A 24,084-nucleotide genomic window follows, 5' to 3' on the forward strand; every position below is an offset into this window, starting at 1 on the left:
GAAGAAAGAGGAAGGGGGACTAGATAAGGTAGACTTGAGTAATAGTTCATTTTACAAACACACACACAATTTCCTGTATAACATAAATACAGGTTTGCAAGTTTTTGTAGGGGAATATATATGCAGAAGTAAAAATAAAGCTATAAAATTAATACCCCAGATGGGAAGTGTGTAGTTTTTTTTAACTTGAAATAGAAAACAAACTCTGCCCATGATTCCAACTAGCATCTCTTTTTTTGCTATTAAAAAATTGTTGTCACTCTTCCATCTGAGATGTGAGCACCCTTATCTGGCTTTTATGGAAACAAAGACTTGGCAAGAAAGGGATGATGTACAAGAGAAAAATCCATTTTGTAAATATTTTTCTCATTCTATAATGCACTCCCTGTTGGTATCTAAGAAAAATTTCTTACTGAGTTTTATACAGATATAAAGGAGAATGACTAACGTGCATTTCTGAACATTTGTTTTTCCACGTGACATTGTATAGATCAAGGGTGTTTTAATGAAGGATAGAGAAAATGTGTGTGGCTACATGTTTATATTTTCAAAACCATACCCTAAAACAATCAAAAATATTTACCATATACATTTGAAATTTTTTTTTGTAGAATTACAAACTCCAACATGAAACTTATAAAAACAGGAAACACAAGAATATAAGAAAAATGTCATCTTAATTTGGCATTAATATTTTGGCGTATCTTTCCACCCAAAGTTTTTTGCAGTTTATGTTGCTGCCATGCTCTCATTCCCTTTTGAAAAGCAAAATAACTTTTATAGAAGTTGAGCTCAATAATAGATTAGATTTATAAGACCCTCTGAAGAGGAGCCAAGTATAAATTCTCCAACCCTGTAGTGTGATGTGGCATAATTCCTTTGCTGGGAATCAGAACCTCTCACAATGTAAAGAGAACTTTCAGTACAATTATTAAATGTGTACATATCTGGAGTTCAACATATCTCCAAGAGTTAGGGTGGTAGCTTCATTGACCAGGGCTTCAATGGGTGCTAAAACCTGCATGTCACAAGCCAGTGGTGGGGAGATGAATTTGCTAAGCCAGAACTGAGTAAAAGCTCAGGGTTGGGACTATTCCTAGTTAGCAAGGGATTGTGAAGCCACACAGTTCCTGTTACTGTGGAGAACACAAAGTGGACGTTTGTCTGTCATTCCATTGGCACTAGGACCTCTGCAGCCACTGTTGGTGAGCAAAGGGGGCGTCAACAGATAAGGAAGCGCGCTAATTGGAGAAGTTAGCAGTAAGTCCTTGGCCTACTCTCTACAGGTTGACGCGCGGACCTTGCCGGCTTCCGTTCTCTTCCGCTTCCCTTCAGGTGCAGTGCAAATTCCTCCGCCACAGTGTGCATTCCCGGTAGCGCTCTCATCGGCTTTCCGGAATACCCGGATGGAAGGGTAATGGCCGCCATGAGGGACTCACAGGCAGTGGGGACTTGACAGGCATTTCCCGAGAGCGGGACCGCCCATATCTTTTAGGATGTCGGGGACTGTAGAGGACCATCCTGGGGGCAACGGGCGAGTTTGTGGGTCGTCAGAGTCCCGCGGATAGGTCAAGGATCCGCCTCTTGCGATAGGTAGCGCCTGTTAAATAGTCCCGGCCATTCAGCGCTTCCGCCTAACTTGCCGCAAAGTTTTTCTAGAGAAGTCAGTCGTTTTACTCAGCGTTTTTGTTGCCACTAGAGCAGGCCTTTCGATCTTTAGCTTGGCTTTGTTTTAAATTTGGGCGTTTTGAAGTCTCCACGCCCACAGCCTAGCAGTTGGGTGGGACCGCGACGACAGTGTGCATCCGCGTATCCGAGGGGCAGCGGAACCCGGGAGGAAGGGGCGGATAGGGCGCGGTGTTTGGGGCGAAGTGGGGCGCGCGGCGCTCGAAGCACCCTGCCGCAGGTTCCGCGGCTGCTGGAGCCAGCATGGGCACTTTTCACGCCGCACCCCTCGAGCTGTAGGTTAGCTGGCCCGCCTCGACGGCAACCCTAACGCGGGTTCAGTCTGTGGTCATTGGGGGCTTTTTCTTCTAGCGGTGCCCAGCACCCTGGCGCGCGCACCCTCCCTGTCCTCTAGAGTTGGGCAAAGATGCTTCTCTTTGCAGACCCCAGCCACACCCAGTGACAGATGAATTTGTTTGTAACTGACTTCTTCATTTGTAGGGTCCATTTTGAATCTGTTCTGAACATGGTGCCCTCTTTGTCAAGTAGATAGTCCCTGGATGGATGGCTTTGGTAGTCGAAACTAGAAGAGGTGAATATATAGGAGGTAAAATGTTTTAACCCTCATGTAGACCGATGAAAAAGATGTAGCTTAAAGTTCAGAAAACAAAAGTTAGGGTTCAGTTTTCTTTAGGTTTAAATGTGGGGCATTTAGTGCTTTCGAGGCATTTTAGGGGAAACAAGGTTGAATATGTTACACAAAAGTCTAGAGAGCAAAATAAGTTAGTGTTCAAGGAATTCTTAAGGATGTTGAACGTATGATTGTCGCAGTGATGAAATATGAAGACAGTTAAACTATATCAAGTTGAGAACTTCATTAATTTGAGAATCTGTAGGTTAGATGTAGTTCACTGATACTGTCGAATTGCTTTTTTCTGTAGCCTATTGTCAGATGAATGTACTTTAAGGTTCATATCAAGTTAAATGGATAGAAACCATTTCAACCGATTCACTGAAATTTGCTAACATTTTCAGAGTTTTACCTGCAAAGGTGTAGAAATTTATGCATAATTTCCCAGCAATTGTGTATTTTTCTGGAATTCACGAAGACATGGCATTGTGTTGACATGTTCGGGTGTTAGCATTCACAGGAAAGGCAAATTAAATCATACTAGTTTTCACTATCATATTTAGCAATTAAAAACATTTATTGTCTGGCTTTATGAAAGGATAAAGGACAGCAACCTCAAGGAATACCTGCTGTGTGCATTGATAATATATGAACGTTTACACTTGATCTTAGCCAAAAGGCCGAGAAGCGATGATATATGAACGTTTAAATGCTTGAAATATTTACCTGTTGTCATACTTCACGTTCTGTAGTGTACTGTCGTTCCAAAGTTTATTTTGAAATATTACAAAGAGGAGTATTTTAGCCTCGGTCTAGTTTTACTTTAGAATATACCTTGAAATGCCCTTTTAGTGCATTTTCTGTTTGTAGTTGTTTGAAATTGCTCTTATTGATGCATTGTAGCACTTAATATGTATTCTTTTAATGATAGAAAACTTGCATCTTGTTCAAGTGCCTTCAGTTACTCTACTAAAAAATAATTGGCAAAGCACTACAAGCAGAGAAAAGGGTTATTCTTCAAAGGTTTGTTGTCTGATCTGAGGTGGGTGTAGGCTGTGAATGGGGTATTGGCTTCACATGGTGAGCACTTTTCATAGGATGTTAGTTTCTAGAAATGATAATTTGGAGTTACCATTGTGATGGTTGGATAATGAGATAAGTCAGGTCCATATACTAGTTCAAGTTTTGCGATTTTGAGCAAGACTTCTTTTCTCTATCTTGTATTACATGAAAGTATGAAAATAGATTGATTCTGAACTTTGAGTTTGTGATGTGTTACCTTTGAATTTCAATGATATGTTGTATGCTTAAGTGCAGAGAAGTTTTTTTTTCATTACCTTGTACAGTTAAGTTGACTATGAATTATAATGGGGTCAAGAGCACAGAAACATTTCCTAATAGTTTTTGCAGTCAAAGTTTTGAAATCTTGGTTTTGATTTCCAGATATCATCTCTTTTGATCACTGTTCCTGATTGTGACATTGTCCAAGCATTAAATTGTGCCTTTTACTCCTTGAAGAAAGAGGTATGGCCATGACTGAAGTGCTGGAATATATAGTACATTAAGTAATCAGTTAATATGTTTTAATATTGGAGTAAATAAACTAGTTGCATTTACGAGAGTTTTCATAAGTTATGTTTTATTTTGGGCCAAGATAAAATATGTATGTGTGGCTTTTCATTTTAGTGTATGCAAAAAAAGTAATTTTTGATTACTTTATTGTAATATAAGTTTACAGAGTAATTTCCAATAATCCTCCAGATCTCAGTAATGTTTTGTTTTTAGTTTTTTTTTTTTAGTAATGTTTGTTGTACTTTTTCATTTCAAATTTTATTAATGCAGGCCTTCTCTCTTTCTTTTAGCAAGTTTGGCTATGGGTTGATCAGCCTTGTTTATCTTTTCAGAGAACCAACTCCTTGATTATTTGATCTTTTATATTTTTTTAGTCTCAATTTTATTAATTTTCCCTCTGATCTTTATTATTTCTTCCCTTCCAGTGATTTGGGTTTGATTTGTTGTTCTTTTTCTAGAACCTTGAGATCATCATCCTGAGGATCACTGTTTTTCTAATGCAGTCACTTATAGCTATGAAATTCCCTCTTAGAGCCGCTTTCAATGTATCCCACAGATTCTGAGATGTGTTTCCCTTATTGCTTTTGCTCAGCATTCCAGGTGTAGTCATTCTTTTAGACTTTTTGGTATTGTTGGCTTGAATGTTTCTTTGTAGGATAGCCATGGGTATTTTTTGTATTGCTGGTTTGGTGATCATGAATTTCTTGAAGTGCTCCTTGTCATGGAAATACCTTATTTCACCATCGATTTTGAAGGAAAGTTTCATAGGATATGGATATGTAAGTCAAGCTTGGAAGTTCTAAGGACTTGAAACACTTCTCTAAAACCTTCCAGCCTGTTAGGTGTGTTGAGAAGTCTGCTGCAATTCTAATGGATTTACCTTTACATGAGATTTGTTGTTTTTCTTTAACAGCTTTTGAGATTTTTGTCCCTGTGATAGACTTCTGGGTACTTTGGGTATCATGTGGCATGGAGAGGTTCTCTTTGGTTGTAGCTATTGGGGCTTCTTTATGGCTCACTTAATCTGAATGCTTTCTACTTTCCCTGTATCTTTTAGTTATACCTTCTGAGTACCTCGCTGGTCTCTTTTCTAACCTGAGTTTTCCTTTCCAAGTCAGGCATATGCTTATGATATTCTGCCCTCTGGAGGAGTGGCTTTGGGGAAGTTGGGAATTTTGTCTTCTCATGTGTATATATACACACACACATATATATGTATGTGTGTGTATATGTTTGTTTACTTTTGTTTTGCTTTTTGTAGAGGTTTGTGGACAGTTATTATATAAAGATTTTATTGCTAGTATAGAGATCTCTTTGGTCACATTTTTTTTTTTTTTTTTTTTAGAGTTTTGTGCATTTTATTTAATGAATTTGGGCCACAAAAACTTAAATCTTTTCCATACACTGTATTCATGTATCTCGGCCTCTTTGGTCACTTTTTAATGATGTACTTTAGGAATGGCTAACTGTAGTCTTTTGCCTCAGCCCCAGGATCCAACCACCTTGGTTAATTTGGGAGAGAAGGATGCAGTGTGCTTGGCCCAACACCTAGTTGTTTAGGAATGGACCCTAGTACTGTTAATGTCACAAATGTAATCTGGTTGTTTACTTTCTAAGAAAACCCCTTAATAGCAACAGTTATGTGACCCTGGTAATACTAAGCAAATGAGATACAGTAGTATCATCCAAGACAAATTGGATATTAATGTAGTATAAGAACCAATTGTACCACCCTTAACCCTAGAGAAGAAATCCACAATTAATAGGGTAAACATTAAAGCAACTCAGGTATTGACTTACAGCTAATATGTACTACATGTGACAGCTCTATCTCCGCTAATGGTAGAAAAGAATTCCTGAGTAATTTTGTAGAGTTAACTATTTAAAGGTTAATAAAGATTTATGGTTGTATTATTAAAGATATAAGGATTTGGGGAAAGGGAATGCAGGAAGAAAAATTTGAACCTTACAGTGTATGGGAATGAGGAGAGAGGTGGGACAAAATATTTATAGGACTAGGTAATGGTACCAGCAAAAAACTGATGAGAAATAGAAGATAAAAGAAAAAAGGGAGAAGAAAAGAAATTATGGTTGTACTTTTGTTCCCAAGCTTAATTTGTTCCACAGTTCTGGGCAAGATGGCTGCTTTGGTTTTCATGTGTTCAAGCAGTCAGCCCCTGTCTGAAATGGTGTCCAAGCAAGCACTGTCTGGATTTGTTGGATTGGAGTCACTCGCCAGCTGTTGCCTGTTGAAAGACTCTTGTGGGAGGAGAATCTTGCACTGTCCCTGGGCATCACAGCAACCTCTGGTCTATTCCCCTGTGTTTCTCCCTGAGGCCACCTGGCATCCCCAGCATTCGCTTTGTCTCTGTAGGTTTGGTTTCCCTTTTCAAGAGCTGTGAGCTGGGATCTTTGGAGGAAGTGTAGACTCCATTTTCCCTTCTCGGCGTTGTGTTCTGTCTCTCTGATTTCTCTGTAGCTTTTAATTACCCTGTCAGATCCTTCCTGGTTCTTGGGGATCTACATCTCTCTTGCTTTGCTCCCCAAGTTGTTATTTTCCAGTAACTGGATACTGAATCTTGGTGGAGAGGCTGAAATTTTTCCAAAAGCCCATTTTTTATATGTGTATTTTTCACACTTTTTGCTGTAAATCTTTGTGGGTACATCTACCCATATTTTATCCACCCTCTATCCATTTATCACTATTTGAACAGATTGAGTCTTAGTGTGTCTATTTTTTTTTTTTTTGCCTCATGTATCTTGGATTTTTTTTTGGTTGATATGTGTTTATAATACCTTTTTTTTTTGTAGTGGGAATCGAACTCTGGACCTTGCGCTTGCGAGGCAGGCAACCGCACCACTGAGCTAAATCCCCGGCTCTATAATATCTTTTAAATTAAATGCTGTCTTGTTGAATGAAAATATACAATTATTACGTATCGCTAGGCATTTAGTGATTAATTTTGTGATTTTATAAACAGTGCTGCAGTGAATATCACTGAGTATTGCCTACCTTTAGGACGCTGTTATAGAACTGAATCAGAAGTTTTATACTTTTCCCCCAGGTTTATATACTTTACATAGACATATGCACATGTACGTACAGTGGTACCTTGGTTCACAAAGTTAATTTTTTCCACTATTCTGGGGATGATGGCCATGTTCGTGTTTGTGTGGAGAAGATGGCCGAGGTTGTTTGTCACCTAATGCGAGGTTAGCAAACAGAAGCAAAATTTTGCTGAGCGTTTTTGTTCGGGAACCAAATTGTTCCCAAGTAGAAGTGTTCATGAACCCAGGTATTACTGTATATATGCATAACACATGTGTGTATATACATATATATACATATATATATATATGTATATATATGTTTTTTCAAACTGTTCTTTGTAAAAGGTTGTACCTGCTTATATTTCCATCATTAGTATCTTATAGGGGTTCTTTTTCCTCACTGGCTAACACTGGGCATTGAAAATATGTAACACCTTTTATAACCTAATTGGCAGTTTTCTTACTTGGCTTTGTTTTGAGTTCTACTAAGGATAGCTATATTTTCACTTAGATTCTTCCGTAACTTTCTGTCTTTTGTCCATTTCATTTTGTCTTTGTGTAAGGTATTTGTATAGCAATACATAAAATATCCTTGTAGTTTAAAGATTAAAAAAAAAATGTCTGCATAGTAACTAATTAAGTTAAACCAGGTTGTTTTCTGTAGTTATAACTTCCCTCTTCTCCCAACCCATATGAAAGTCCCATTATTACTTTGCTACTTTTATGATTCTATAAACACCAAGTTCTTCAGTTTTGAAAATTTAGTGACAGACTTAAATCTAGCTATGTAATAAAAAGGCAGCAGTGCCCTTGTTAAACGAAAGCTCCCAAGGGAAATTAAAGTGAGCAAGGTACTTGGATCATAGTGTAGCTTTAGGTTCTTTGGTGGTTTACAAGAGCCCCTTTCGGCGAAGTCAGTAAAGTCATGAGTGAATCCTAGGAACCCTTAGGACTAACCATAATTGGACAATCTGATAGGCCTATGGTGTGAACACATTGGATGTGTCGCAGAGCAGGTAAGCTGGTCTGTAATTGGTTTCTAAGCTCACCATAACTTTAGATGGTTTGAACATAAGAGCATGGAGGGGAAGCTGAAACATCATCAGTTTATGTCAACACAATTCAAATACAGATAAGGATCTGGACTAGTCTTCTCTGAGAATTCTGTACTGAGGTTGATATTATGAGATTCTTAGTGACGAAAATTCTCAATGTGTCTCACCTTTAGACTTTCAGGATGTCCTATTTTTGGACTGCCTGGAGCAGTGTGATCTGATGCCCAGTTGTCTGTCTTCTTACGATTTCCCTTTACTGTCACCTTGGGGATATTCTCTCTCTTCCATTTGTTCTTTTGTTGGCTGTTTTCATGTCTTAGGTTTGTGTATATCTGCTTTATTCTTACTTTTGATTGATAGCTTGACAAGGTGTGGAATTTTCAGTTAAAAGTTTTTATCTCAGAATTTGAAGGTATCACTGTTTGTCTTTTGTCCTTTAATTGTTGCTGCTCAGGAGTCTAAAATGGTCTGTTTTTGAATCCTTTGTTATGTGGCCCCGTTTTCTTCTCTGGATGCTGGAGCCCCCTGTAGTAAGTGTCTAGTCCCCACTTCCTCAGTATGTGACACAAGGTTGAAGAAAAAAAATACACTAAAAACAGAACTAAAGAGAGAAAGTGGTCACTGGGATGGATAATGCTGGATCCCCAGGAAAAGGCCCGGGTCGGTCACATCCACTGATTTTTATTGTTCATCAGTTGGTGTAAAGGTGCGATATGTGTACAGATGTGCAGTATGTGCTGTTACTATGGAAATGAATGCAGACAAGGCTTTAAAGAGAAGAGACAAAGCATTTTCAAATTAGAAGCAAGATCAACAAAGTATATGTTGTAATTAGAACATTGTCCTTCAAGTTATGGAGGCACTAACTGTGGGAATGGAATTTTGGTTTGAATTACTCCAACCTCAGCTGCACATGTTATCTCATCGTGGGGCACATATTAGCCCCACAGCTTCATAGGCCATTAGTCTGGTCTCAGCTGTGGCCGTTAGCAGGGAGGTCCTGTTGACCTGAGTGCTACAGCAGTGCTCATGAGATGCTTGTGTGAGTCCCATAGCTTCAGTCAGACTTGTTTTTTAAAGTAAGCCAGTTGAGGGATGTAACTCTTTACAGCCTGCACTACTTAGAGCATGCTTTGGGCATAATCAATATTGCGGCTTCTTACACTGGAAACCTGTGGGATATTCTTTTTGTCTCCACTGTTAGGAAATTTTTGCAGTGGTATGCCTTGGTTCGTTATGCTGTACACTTAGTGGACATTTTCGTCTGGAAATTGATTTTCAACAATTAAGTACTTTAAAACATCGTTTTGTTGTTGTCTTTCTGCTTTGTGTTTTTAATTTCTTCTGCACTCTGGTTACTGTTAGACCTTATCTGCTTCTCTTTCTTACCCCATTTCTCCTATTTTTTATCCCCGTGTTTGTGCTATACACTTTGAGAGATTATTTCACTTTCACCTTCCACCACTTTTAATTCCCTTTTTTATTTCTTCTAGCCAGCCTGGCTTCCCCCCACTTCCTTTCTCCTCTTTTTCTCTCTTCCTTTGAAGCAGGGTCTTGCTGTGTTGCCTAGGCTAGACTTGAAGTCAAGATTCTTCTGAAGTCTCTCAAGTAGCAGTAAGTACGACTAGGAGTGTGCCATTGTGCCTAGTGTTTATATTTCCTTATTTCCAAAAGTTCTTTTGGTTGTCTTAATATTTTATGTATCATCCTGTTACTTATTTTATGTGTAAGAAATCAGTAAGTTTTTAAAAATGTTTTTTCCTTAATACATAGATTCTAACAGTTGCTTTATTCCAGGTGGGGCAGCATGGCAGAGTGACACAGCAGAGTAGAGACAGTTCATGGTAGGGTAGGCAGGAAGCAGCGGGCTTCTTCTTTTCTCTTTTATTCTGTCCAAGTTACAAGCCTCATGATTAGTGCCACCTACACCCACGGTGGGTCCTCCCTCTTCTGAAAGTCTGTCATCCACAGCCAGAACTATGCTGAGCCGATCAGTGGACTAATCCAGGATCATACACCCATGATCCATTCACCTCCCAAAGGCCCACCTATGAGCTCATGAGGCTTTGTGGGGAAATCGAGATATAAGCCATAATACTACATATTTATATGCTTTCCAGCATCTAAAATTTTTTTTGCTGTTGTTACTTTTCCAGTGGGGAGCTTTCTGGACGTACGTCTTATATATTTGATGATACAAATGCTCTTTTCAGTATTTTGGTTATATTTATTTATATGTTGTAGATTTTTTAATCCACGGATATTTCTTCTGTATTACATTATTTCTGTTTTTTATTTCATTCCTATTTGATATAAAATTTGATTTTGCTTAAGCATTTACTTAAAAATTTCCCACAGAGTACATATATGGAATACAGTCTGAAACTTTATGTATCCAAAATTGTTTTTCCTCTCACATAAGAGGATTTTCACACATATAGAATTATTGGGTTAATCCTTTTCCCCTCAAAACTCTACAAATGTTATTCCATTGTCTTTTGGACATTTACAGCTGGGAATGACATGTCTGATTGACATTGGTGTCTGATTAAAATTGATGTTGTTGATGACAATGGAATACCATTTTAAGTAACTCCCCAAACACTTTCTGGATAGCATTTTATTTTTATTTTTTAAATTAAAATTTTATACCTGGATAAATTATAGTAGTAGTAATCTTGTCTGGCATTTGGGGAGCTTTTGATTTTGAAAATTTAAGAGTTTTTTTTTTTTTTCCTCCAAAAGCAAAATATTTACTGTAATGTGTTTCTCGTTTCCAAAATTCTTTTTTCTCTCCCATCTCCTTTGTTTTCTTACATTACTGTATACTCTAGTTTTTCAATATATTATCTCACATCTTCCTAAGATTGCCAGTTACAGCAGTCCCTTCTTTTCCGTTGACCATAGTCTGAAAGTAGTAAAGAGAAAATTCCAGAAATAAACAATTCATAAGTTTTAAATTGTACACCATTCTGAGTGTGTGATGAAATCTCTCTGACCTTTCCTGGATGTGAGTCATCCCTTTATCCAGCCTGTTGTCTTGTTTTCCACATTGACCTTCATAGTGTCATAGTGCTTGTGTTCAAGTAACTCACATGTGGTAACTCAGTGCTGTGTCACAATGCCCACATCATTCACCTTGTTTCATCTTATAACGCAAGCGTTGTTTCCATCTTGCATCACACAAGAAGTATGAGTATAGAATGAGTTGTTAAGAGAGACTACATCCACTCAGCTTTTATTACAGAATACTGTTAAAATCATTTTATTTTGTAATATTACTGTTGATCTCATACTATGCCTAATTTATAAATTAAACTTTATCCTAGATATGTATATGTCTTAGTTACTTTTCTCGTTGCTGAGACAAAAATACCCAACACTCACAAGTTAAGGGATGAAAGATTTATTTAGCTCACAGTTTGTAGAGATTTCTCTCAGACCTGTCTGTAAGCGGGGGGCTCCAAGGCAAGGTGGCTTGGCCTAGGACTTCACAGAGGAGGACAGTTCATGGCACCACAAGGTCGCAAAAGCAGCAAGGGCACCTTAACAGCATCTTTCTGCCCCTTTTTTCTTACCCACACTACTGGTATTAGGGTGATGCCAAACCAATGCCAGTACTGGTTTAGTAATCACACATCCCTAATCCCAGCATCACACCCTCTAGATTCAGCCATTTCTGAAAAATCCACCGATTGCTGCTGAGGCTTTGAGGGGACATCCAGACCCAGAAACATAGTATATATAGTATTTGGTGCTGTTTGTGGGTTCAGGCATCCACTGGGGTTCCTTGAATGTATTCCTTCAAGATAAGGGTGGATAACTATATTACCTGATTTTTTTTATGGGTTTTTTTTCTTACTGCAATAACTTTTATTGTAGTTAATGTATTTCACTGTTGGATGGGAGAAAGGGAGTGGTTTTCTGAATATTCAGATTATTTTTCTGTTTTGAGCTACTGTATCCAGTTTTGTTTCTGCTTATCTTTTTTTTGCATTGTTAGTTGAGATGAGTTCTTAGAGAATAAACCAAGATTTACTCAGGTTGTTCTAGTCAGAAGGAAGGGAAATGTAGGAATTTTAATTTTCTTTTGACAGTATAGACCAGTGGTGGCGAACTAATGGCACTCGTGTGGCAAGGGGCTCTTTGTTACCATTGAAAGCTCTAAAAGGTTCACCACCACTGGTATAGACATAATAATTTACTTACATGGAGAAAGGACAAAAGTCTTAGGTAGAGGAAGATAACCATGGGTGTAGGAAGATTATCTTTGTTCACAAAGAATTTTCTCTTTACATTTCTCCTAACAGCTGATGCTAGCAACTGCCTGCCCTTTCTAGCTTCCAGACCCAGCTCAAAGCTCTGGATTGATTCCTTTTCTTCTTATATCTTAGCCTGAGCCACCATCACCCAAAGGGCTCCATCCCGATGTTCTACTCAATCCTTGCTTTCTCTCCCAAGGTATGTTTATTTGAGGAAGCGGGCAGAATTTTGTCACTCAGTTTTTAAATGGAGCGTAACAGACGGATGCTTATTAAATATTGTTTAGATAAATGTCCCTTAATGGTTTTCTTCCTTAAAAAATGGTGGTTGGTTAGTTACTGGATGTGGTGGCATGTGGGTAGTCCCTTGCTACTGGGGAGGTTGAGGCAGGAAACCCCAGGAAATTGAGGCCAGACTGGGCAACATAGTAAGACCCTGTTCCAAAAAAAAAAAAAAAAGCAGGTAGTGTTTAGTAGGTCAGCACTTGTTTTCACTCTTCCATTACCACACTATTTCCTACCAAATATCTTATAATATGGGATATTTTATTGGAATTTTTTGGGTTCCTATTTTGTAGGATTTTCTTTATTGTATTTTTTGGTTATTTTGGAGCACTTGGGAGAGAGAGGAAATCAGATAGCTTAAATTACTATCTTGGTGCAGGAAATTCCTTGAATTACCTTAGTACTCTTAAAAGAATTTTCTTATTTAAGACTTACATATTGGTCAAGTCCTACGAGACAGTAGTATAGTAATTTAGGTAGCACATTTCAAACCAGTCATTCTTGTTGATGGAGTGGAAATTGGGCTGTAATAAAAACAGCATTAACCTAATAGGTTTGAGGATTGAAATTGCTATAAAATTTCTCTTTCTTTTTGTGCTACCTGAAATGTTTGCAATAGACTGTACCTTTTTTGACCGCAGGAGGCGGTCCTAGTATAAGTAGCTATCAGGTATCATCATTGTTTCTACATGCTTACAGGTTGCACATAGTTGAAAACCAAATAGATTTTCTAGACCAACTTTGAAATTGAAGGTGAAGTACAAACCCCAAACTGACTAAAATACACAAACTCCCCCTCAGACTGTATGTCAGAAGTCCCCAGTGTTTTTGGTATTAGGGATTGGTTTCATGGAAGACAGTATTTCCATTGCCTGGGGTTGGGGTGGTCATAGTGGAAGTCTGGATGATTCAGAGGAACATGGGACTTAGATTCCTGGCATGCCCAGTTCACAGTAGAGTTCAAGATCCTATGAAAATCTAGTGTGGCCACTGATCTGACAGGAGGCAGAATTCAGGCAGTAATGGCAGCACTGGGAAGCGGCTGTAAACAGAGGTCAAGCTTGGCTTGCTCACCCACCCCTCACCTCCAGCTGTGAGGCCCATTTCCCAATAGTCCATTGACCAGTCCAGGGTGTGGGGACTTCTGTTATGTACTGTAAATTACATATTCAAAATACTGACGTTCAATATTAAATAGTTACCAAGTGAAAGCTAAGTGGATTACTTAATAAGGTGGTCTCTTTTCTTAGTGTTGTTTTGTAATTTCTATTTTTCTCCAGCAAAAATGTTCCCAGTGGCACATTTAAGTTCTTATATTTGAAGCCAGAATTAGTGATAACTGACATGAACACTTAAGAATAATGCAGAAAACGTGTCAGAGATGAAACAGGAAATAAGTAGTAGTAATAGTGAAAGAGTTTCTGCTCAGCATCAAGCCTTTTGATACTTGGAAATAAAGAGTTAATGGTCTTTGTATAATGAATTTTTAAGTGTCAAGTAAACCAAAATTAGGGAAAGAAGGAACCAAAGCTATCTGTTGAGTTTTATCGCATAGCATTTCGACTCCTGAGTTACATAGCATTGTAATGAGAGTTGAACAGTTGAAGTTCCTACTTTTTCAGAGATTTCCTTCCGTGACTCTTGCCTTAGTCCCTGAAAGCAAACCAGACAAGTGGTTTAGTGACAGTTTTTAAAACAAAACAAAACCTTGTATAATTCTTACACAGAATAGCCTTGGTGGAGTAGTTAACTGAAATTTGATTCTTAGATTATTGAGGCTTCTCTTATTTGAATCTGGTCTGTTATGTTAGGAAAAAAAATTTCTACTTTGCTTGTCATTTTGGAATCTTCTTTAATTAAGCTCCACCTTGGTGAAGGGAGAGCAGATACTTTCTCAGTCTTCTATCTTAGCTTTGTAAGAATTTCAGTTACTTATAGTAGCTCTTTTTAGGGCCCCTCTTACCCATCACAGGCCCTTTGCCTTATATTGCCTTTTCTTTGATATTAACATTTTTATAACAAACATCCCATTCTGGGGCAGAGGATTTAGCTCAGGGGCACCATGCCTGCCTTGGAAGTGCGAGGTCCTGAGTTAGATCCCCGGTACCCAAACAAACATTCCATTCTGGAATTACTGTTTCAAAGATAGCCTCATTAAAGGGATAGCTATGAGTAATAGCTTGGTTATTCTCCTTACTTCAACTTGTCAGATCAGATACCCTGTTTGCCTGAAAGTAAGGCCTACCTGGAAGACAAGTTCTAGCATGGTTTTAGAGGGGACATCCCTTGGAGCAAAAGAGGCAGTAGGGCTCATCTTCAGGGGATGTTTCTTCTACAGTCATGCTAGAACTTATTTTCTGGGTAGGTCTTATTTTGAGGGGATCATGGTAATGAATTTGGTGAGAACAACTGTCTTTGTTAAGATCAGTGAAAATATTTTGAAATTTTATTAAGACGTTGCAACAAAATAGTTGATAGAATGTTTGCTTATATAGATCTGTAATTCATCTTGTTCTGGGTTATTAGTAAAATTTGCAACAAGGTACATTTTAATACACAGTCCTTTTTAATCTGCAAGGAAAGGATAAACCCACCTACAACTATGACATCATTTGTAATTATAAAACATAATTGTCTTTGTGTCAGAGCCAGACATAAAAAATAGACAAGAGCTACCCAATAGATAGGGCAATTAATTAACAAGCCTTTCAATGGCTCTTGAATTACATTTTCATGGTGGATTTTTAATTTTGTTGAAGCATATTTTTAGAGCTGTAGAAGTGCATATATTGGGGTGAAAACAAGTATACATGTAGCTATTCTTCAGAAACACTCAGGTGCGTAATGTTTTACATGCAAGAACTGTAACTGTACCAGTCTTTATACAGTAATAGGAAAAAGTGGGAAAAGGTGGAAGGTTCTACCAGTGACCATTTGGTTAAATAAGCTATAATAATATATCTGTGCTGTGAAATACTCTTGCAGCCATTGAAAGTGAACTAAATACGTTTGCACTGGCATGGAAAGAAGTCCATGATACAAAAGTGAAAAAAGTCAAGTTGCAAAATTTTATGTATAATACTCTTATTTGTATAAGAATAAACAAAGAAAGCTCCATATACATTATTTGTTTGCTTTTTGTATTTGTTTGCCCCCCCCCCCCCGTAGTAGTGCTCTGATTGTGTTTTGGGGAACCATCCTCTCTTCCTTAATCACAGTTCTATTATTGAATGGTGTTTATGTGCCCCTGTCTCCAATGAAAGGCCTATAAACCATGCGTGGTTATTCAAAGAAGTGTATCTAACTGATGCTGAGTTAACACTCTGATTGATGTAGAAGTCAGTAGAGATTGACACTTAAAAAAATTTGGCCCAAGACTTATTTATACTCTGCTTTTGAGGGAGTGACATGCTTTTTTATGAGGTTTATACCTGGAAAAATATTAACGTGGAACTCTCAGCAAGTCATTTTGGCATAAGCTGGAGCCCAGTAGTGAAGCCAAATGGAGATAGCTACCAGGGACTAATTACATTGTATCCCTAGCTGGAGCTTCTGCTAAGCCTAGTGTACTATTGGACTGTGCCAATGTAGCGAAGCCTCTGTTTAGCTTAAATAGGGCTGAGTTGGATTTTTGGATGCCTGCAACTGAATAAACAGTGCTAACTGATGCAGTGTATGTGCAGCTATATATTTATAAATATATTTGGGTGATTCCATACTAAAATGTTGACAGTATTTTGTGGGAGAAGAATAGGATTGAGGGAGAAGGTATCTAGGGGCTCTCCCCTTTTACTGTAAACCAATATTTTTAAATTTAAACATTATTTTTCTTTTCCTGTCTCCCACCACATCCATCAAAATTCACATGAATTAATTAGGTATTTATTTCTTGTGTTAGTTGATTGTTTCAAAAGCCTATTCTTATACTGGCTATAAGACTTTGAGATTGTTGTTTTGTTTGTTTTTTTGTTTTTGGTACCAGGGATCGAACTCGGGACCCTGCACTTGCAAGGCAGGCCATGGCACCACTGAGCTAAGTCCCCGGCCCGAGATTATTTTTGAAGAAATTTAAATTGTTTAGTTATTTTGAAGTGAAATTGATGGTATTTAGCAATACAAATGTCTGTCTATGGCCATACCTGATGTTACTTGATCTCAGAAGCTAAGCAGGACCAGATCTTGTTAGTTCTTGCATAGGAGAAATATAAAAATAGAATTTTTTGGCATTACACAAATATGTTTTGAAACATGTGATACTGCTTGTAAGAAGCACTTTGCCTTTTGTAATGAAACCCATGATAATCGTTTCTTGTATATGTAGTATAGAAAAGCTTGGATATGGTAATTCAGAATGACCCCCACGTCCCATTCTGGCTAATGCAAAACAACCATTACTAGCTGTGCTAAAAAACTTTCACATGCTTGAACCGTATGTTCTGGTCTTGGTGTAGTTAAAGTTCCACAGATGGGAAATCACTGTGCAGGGAATGTTCTCAATTGGTGCAGAGTATCCATCCACCAGGTATCATTGCACTTTGTTCTAGCAATGCATTCTTTTACTTTTGAAGAAGAGGTTTTTACATTTAGTTTTGTAGGAAATTTATTAAAGTAAAATACTAACGTTTTATAGTATTAGGCATGCTATGTAAAGATAATCAAAAGGTGATACCGTTTTAATAGAATATATGCTGTCAGTTTAGCATGTATATGAACATGTTTTTGTAGACCCAGCCCGAAGTATTAAGTTTGAGAAATACTAAAAGGGCCTCTTAATATGTAAAGTAATTTAACTTAATTACGTTCCCTCAAAGGAGTTCTAAAACAGTGACGTTCCTGGGTGTTTGTAGATTAATTGAAATTTAAAGGTGAGACCTTACTTTGAACACGAGTGGAGCTTAATATTATGTACACTTTCTTTAGCTTATCTAACTTTATGTAAAATTCATATATATGAGTACAAAAATAAAAGAATTTCTAATATAGAGTTTGATATATTTAATAGTGAACCTTTAGTACTCAGATTTTAATCTCAGCTGTGTATTGTCCTGTCCCATACGTGGTAATCACATATAGTATTAATGGTAGCTACCATTTACATAGTACCTCTCAAGATACCTTTATGTGTGTTTTCTCGTTTAATCTTCAGAACAACCTTGTGAAAGAGGAAGAGGAAGGGAAATGCTAATTTTTTTTGTTCCCTTTTACGGGTGAAGAAATTAAGAGAGTGGAGCTAGGGGTGCTTTTCTAAAAAGGAAAGGAAAGAGGAAAAAGAAAAGAAGGGAGGGGAGGGGATGGGGAGAGAGAGAGAGAGAGAGAGAGGAGAGAGAGAAAGACAGAAAGAAAACCATTGAGAGTAAACGATTTCGCATATGTGCTGCCGATGTGAGCACAAGAGTAAATGCTTTAATAAATAGAGATGGATAGAAATAGGGTTTTGTTACCTCCATCTGTCTGAGTGCTAGGGACAAAAAACACACACCAACAAACAACCAAATAGCCAAAATGGTAGGAAACCAGAAAGGTTAGATGGACTTAGGGACTAAGCCAGGGAGGGAGATGTGCTATTTCTTTTTCTTTCTTCTTGTTTGTTTGTTTAACTAATTAGCAGTGATAACTTGGGGGAGTAGAAGATGTCTTTCTGTTGTTTTTATTTAATGAATGAAGCTTTTTTTTTTTCTTTTTGGTACTGGGGATCGAACTCAGGACCTTGCGCTTGCACGGCAGGCGGCAGCACCACTGAGCTAAATCCCCAGCCCTAATGAATGAAGCTTTTATTCATGTAGTGATTATTTTATTCATCTAGTTAGATGAATGGTGCTTTTAGCTATGTCAAGTAAGGAAATGAAAAAAATTGTCAGTGTTGCATAGACAAACCATTTTATATAACTAGAACTTAAGTGTTTAGTATTCTCTTGCTTAGGTTTTTAAATACATACAGCCAAGTGCAATGATGCATGTTTATGGCCCTGTTACTCAGGAGGCTGAGGCAGGAGAATCCCTTCAGCTAGGAGCTCAAGGCTAGCCTGGGCAACATAGCAAGACCTTGTCTCTGTCAATCAGTAAGTTGATTGATAGATAAATAAGTGGATTGTTAAAGCCCTGTTTTATTGTATTTTTATTTTGTAAAGGAGGAGAGGTTTATTTGACTCACAGTTTCTTTTTTCTTCTTCCTTTTATTACTAGTACAGTGGTAGCTTGGTTTACAGACACTTTTGTTTGCGAGCAATTTGGTTCACAAACAAAAACGTTTGTCAAACTTTTGTTTTTGTTTGCAGACTGCATCGGGTGACAAAGACGACCGTGGCGGTCTTTCCCGCACAAAGACAAATGTGGCCATCTTTTACGAAATGGTGGAACAGATTAAGTTCATGAACCGAGGTACCACTATACATGTTGTGATCCATAATGAGCACATTCATTGTGGGGAATTGGTATATACGCATATCGCATCTTTATCCTTTTTACTTTCCTTCCTGCCCCTTCCATTTCCCCTCCTCCCCAAATCCCATTCCCATCTCTATAAAGTCTATCTGTTTCTTATCATCTGTCTTTTATTGTGCTCCTAAATTATTTATACTTTGGGTTTCTCATATAAGAGAAACCATACAATATTTAACCTTTTGTATGTAATTTACTTCACTTAGCATTATGGTTTTAAGGTGTATCTCTTTTCCCATAAGCGAGTCAAAAACGTATCCTTCTTTATGGCTGAGTAGTACTCCATTGTGTATAAATACCACATTTTCTTTATCCATTTATCTGTTGATGGACATATAGTCTGCTTTCAATATTTAGCCATTAAAACCCTGTTTTAAAATTGTCTTATCACCTTAAAGATAAAAATCTTAGAGCTTGAGGGTGCTTATCCGAAGGGTGATTTTGGTTTCTTAGATGAGGAAACTAAGGCACAAAGAAGCTTTCCCAATATCATATACCAGAATTGTAACTAGAGCTTGCATTTTCAGACTTGTAGTTTAGTGTTATTTTTACTTTCAACTATTTCTTGTTGGTAAGCTGTTCTTGACGTACTTAAAAACAGATCTTTTGTATCTTTAATATATGTGTTTTCTACTTTGTGTCAAAATAAACTTAAAGATACAAAATTGACTTTCAATTTTGTGATGAAAATTTCAATTCTTTGTTTAATTTTAGGTGAATTGACGTGTGCAAAATCCTGGTTATTCTGAAGATGCCTCTGCAGAATATTGCTTCCTGTTTAAATTACAGATAACATCAAGAGTTTTCGGAGCAAGAGAAACTGGGATTTTTTTTTATTAAATCATGCCTTCTGAACAGAACAAGTCATTTTGTGATGAAAAAGAAACTACTTTAAAAATGGGATGTAATATGAAAAATCTGGTAGTTGATACTATGAGATCAGTACCTAAACCAAAAATTTCACAAAGTAGTTTTCATTATAAACTTAAAAATGTGAAAATCGACTTGCCGAAGGTAAATATTCCAAATGAAGTCCTAATGAAACACGAAGTTAACAAATATAGAAAATTATTTTGTAGCAAACCACAGACTGCAAGAAAATCTATCAGTATAAAGTCGATAAGCCGTGCAGAAGAGTGTATATTGCTTCATAAGTCTGAGAGAACAGAAGAAGAGGGTATAAAAATGTCTGCAAAAATACTCAATTTCAGCTGTTTAAAATGTGGAGATAGCACTCGTTATAGCCCCAATGATTTGCAGAAACATTTTGAAATGTGGCACCATGGTGAATTACCTTCATATCCCTGTGAAATGTGCAGTTTTTCCGCAAATGACTTCCAGATATTTAAACAACACCGCCAAACCCACAGAAGCACTTTAGTAAAATGTGACATTTGTAACAGTGAGTGTGTGTATACTTTATTGGACTTGACGAAACATTTCATATCCACACACTGTGTTAATGGTAATTTCCAATGTGAAAAGTGCATATTCTCCACCCAGGATGTTGGCACATTCGTTCAGCACATTCACAGACATAATGAAATTCATTACAAATGTGGTAAGTGCCATCATGTATGTTTTACCAAAGGAGAGCTTCAGAAGCACCTTCATATTCATTCTGGTACTCTTCCTTTCACTTGTCAATATTGTAGTTACGGTGCCACCAGGAAAGACCATCTTGTAAGACATATTATAACTTTGCACAAAGAACACTTATATGCGAAAGAAAAACTGGAGAAAGATAAATATGAAAAGAAGATGGCAAAGACTTCAGCTGAACTTAAGCTGATTCTGAAAAGATATAAAATAGGTGCATCAAGGAAGGCATTCTGGATACGTAAGAAAGTTAACAGTGGAAGTGACAGAAGTATCGACAAAAACACTCAAGTGCTTAATTTAATAAACAGTGCAGAAATGAAATCTGAAGACCAGAGCCATCTTGGTCAAGAGCATTTAAATGACGACAAAAGTGAAAGACTACATTGTGAGAACAGTGATATGCCCACAGAGTCAGAGTCAGAAAAGCCAACCTTTCTGGACAGTGGACAGTATAATGGAGCTGATGAGGGATCAAATTCTACTTCAGATTTCTTGAAGACTGCTCTACAAGGACCAACAGTGTTAATGGTAAAAAATAATAAAATAACAGTTCCTGCTAATTACAGTGCTAAGTTTATGGGCTTCAGGATGGTGGATGGAAGACAACATATTGTAATAAAATTGTTGCCTACCGGCAAGCAGAATTTATATTTACCAGCTTCACAGTCAGGTGCCGTAAAGGACAGTACTGCTAATTTGCAGCCCCAGACTTTGGATACCACTGGATTTTTAACAGGAGCGACAACTGATTTAAATGACACGGTTTATATGAAAACAACTCCATTTTCACGTTCATCTCCCATACTTTCAGGGAAAAAAATTTCAGAAAAAGAAATGGCTTTGATATCTGAAAGGAATAATATGCTTCAAACAGTGGATTACAATAAAAGCGTGTCTCCTTTGCCAGCATCATCAGAATTGGTTACCACATCAGTGAGTTTGACCACAAAAGTTGAAGCAAGAGATATTGTTGACTTATGGGGAAGTCGTATCACTCAGCATCATCCTGAGGTATCAAACACCATCAATAAAAGTCCGGATAAAGTCAGCCATACCACAAAATCAAGTGTATGCAACAGTGGAGATATGCATAACTATTGCATTAATTATGTCAACTCTGAGCTACCTGCTGAGTCCTCCAACCAAGGATCATTACCTTTTCATAACTACTCAAAAGTGAACAACTCTAATAAACGCCGTAGGCTTTCAGGAACAGCACTGTGTGAAAGCTTTCAGAGAGAATCTTCATCCAGCAAAACAGTTGCTCAACAACCAGTTAGTGAGACAGCTCTATCACTAGTGAGGAAGGAGAGTTCAAACCCAGATAGCCTGTTAGCATCTGTCAGCCTTTTAAATGACAAAGATGGAACTTTGAAAATGAAAGGTGAAATGGAAGAGCAGTGTGTTTTAGAGAAAGGGCAGAATACTGACGGACAGAACCTCTACACTAATGCAAACCAAAATTTAGAGAGTGTGAATGAAAAACCAGAATGGAATGACTTTTCTAATGTTGATTCACTTATGATGCCTAGGATCACATCTGTTTTCTCTCTCCAGAGCCAACAGGCATCAGAATTTTTGCCACCTGAACTAAATCGATTACTTCAGGAGGAATTAAAACCAAAATATGATGTAAAACAGGACTCTAAAATTCCAGACGAAAGCCTGACGCCTCATTGTGACCTGTCACTTCAAAAACATGAGGGCGAAGGAACAGTAGTTGAATCTTCAAAAGACATCAAAGTAGAAGGTGTCTTCCCAGTTCCATCTGGCAGTGTTGGTAGTATCCCTACAAATGATCTAAATTTAAAATTTAATGGAAAAAAGAAGCAAGTGCTATCGGTTTCACAGGACGTGAGAGATTCAGGGAAGACACCTAGAATTTCAGGTATTAGCACATTACTTAAGACTCAGTCAGATGCAATAATAACACAGCAGCTTGTAAAGGACAAACTACGAGCCACTACACACAATTCAGGTACTTTATATATGCAGAATCCACCTCTGAACTCAGAACAGAAAAAAACTATATTTGTTCCAACACCAAAAGGTTTTTTTATACCATTACATGTCGCTAACAAGCCTGGATTCCATGTTGTTTCAGGAAGACCACTTCCACTTGTTAATACAGAAAGAGTACCTGTTTCTCTTCTTTTCTGCACTTGATGACTTTGTTGGGTGTAAGAAATCTGGGCTTGAGTTACCAGTGTAAAGGAGTGATTGATTTTAAGAGACTCTTGCTCTCCAAGTTAATAATTTAATTCCTTTCATCTTGATTTTAGAGCTTATATTAGCTAGTACCTAGCTATTCATGATTTAAAACCATGTTTATATGTTTTTTCAAACCTAAGTATAAGCTTGTTGGAACTTTCGTATGGTATGGTATTGTATAATTCAGGGGCAGAATCCCTGCAATGAAATGTATTTTCCGTTTGCATATTATTTACAGGAGGAAATTTCCTCTTTTGTAATGATCTGCTTTATGACACAATATCCATAAATTATATTTTTAAAAACAAAAATGTTTAGAATCAAGATGAAATCTTTCTATCTCCACCATCTCCATCAGTTTCTCTATTTGCATTACACTGTAGCTCTAATGAAGTTGGTTACATTCTTCAATTTAGAAAGTGTTAATTATTTTTTGCATAACTATGAGATGCTCAGAGTTAAATGACTTTAGCAGGGAAATAACAACTTAACACTAATGTTGATTCCCTATCCCCACTATCCTTCTCGAACACAATATGTTCCAGAATTCTTTCTTAAACTTATTATTCAGCTTTCTTTCCTTTACTGGTTTCTTTTTTCTCTTTTAGTCATCTTCTTTCCTTCCTTTGTCTTTTCTCACTTCAATGGTCAAAACCTTAAAGGAGAGCAAAAGAATGCTTGAGGGTTGTGATAATGATGAAGAGGAAGGGGGACTCGATAAGGTAGACTTCAGTAATAATTTATTTCACACACACACACACACACACACACACACACACACACACACTGTCCTGTATAACAAATACAGGTTTGTAAGTTTTTGTAGGTGAATATATATGTAGAAGTAAAAATAAAGTTATAAAATAAATTCCCCAGATGGGATGTGTGTAGTTTCTTAACTTGAAATAGAAAACAAACTCTGTCCATGTTTCCAACTAGCATCTCTCTTTTTTTGCTATTGAAAAAATTGTATTTTTTCATCTGCTGTGTCAGGGCCCTTATCTGGCTTTTATGGAAACAAGATTTGGCAAGAAAGGGATGATGTGCAGCATAGATAAAATCCATTTTGTAAACTTTCTCATTCTATAATGTACTCCCTTTTGGTATTTAGGACAGATTTCAGGTTGAGTTTTATACAGATAAAGGAGAATGGCTAACGTGCATTTCTGAACCTTTGCTGTTCAGGAGGTATTGTGTAGATTAAGGGGGTTTACTGAAGGACTGAGAAAATGTGTGTGGCCACATACTCTAAATAAACAGTATTTATCATATACATTTGAAATTTTTTGTAGAATTATAAACTCCAACATGA

General features: G+C 37.3%; 1 protein-coding gene across 17 annotated transcripts; it reads left to right on the forward strand.

The window, feature by feature from the left end:
• The first annotated feature begins 1,326 nt into the window (after positions 1–1,326).
• Positions 1,327–24,033, forward strand: LOC101702454 (zinc finger protein 518A-like). 17 transcript variants are annotated; one of them, XM_087185025.1, is made up of 6 exons: positions 1,422–1,965; positions 2,167–2,272; positions 3,740–3,820; positions 12,285–12,435; positions 18,797–18,899; positions 19,674–24,032. In XM_087185025.1, exon 6 carries the CDS (start codon positions 19,803–19,805, stop codon positions 22,725–22,727), a length of 2,925 nt encoding a protein of 974 aa, XP_087041151.1. In that variant the 5' UTR covers positions 1,422–1,965; positions 2,167–2,272; positions 3,740–3,820; positions 12,285–12,435; positions 18,797–18,899; positions 19,674–19,802; the 3' UTR covers positions 22,728–24,032. The 17 variants fall into 17 exon arrangements, with proteins under 17 accessions (XP_087041166.1, XP_087041156.1, XP_087041160.1 ...); XM_087185027.1 differs by having other exon boundaries at positions 2,167–2,257; XM_087185026.1 differs by having other exon boundaries at positions 1,422–1,593.
• Positions 24,034–24,084: the final 51 nt, after the last annotated feature.

Source organism: Heterocephalus glaber, unplaced genomic scaffold (assembly GCF_053883595.1).
Source record: "Heterocephalus glaber isolate CG9 unplaced genomic scaffold, H.glaber_assembly_v1.0 deba00001497, whole genome shotgun sequence".
Lineage (NCBI taxonomy): Eukaryota > Metazoa > Chordata > Mammalia > Rodentia > Bathyergidae > Heterocephalus > Heterocephalus glaber.

Coding starts and splice junctions, on each gene's coding strand:
- LOC101702454 (XM_087185040.1), top strand. CDS start 19,803: ATGCCTTCTGAACAGAACAAGTCATTTTGTGATGAAAAAGAAACTACT.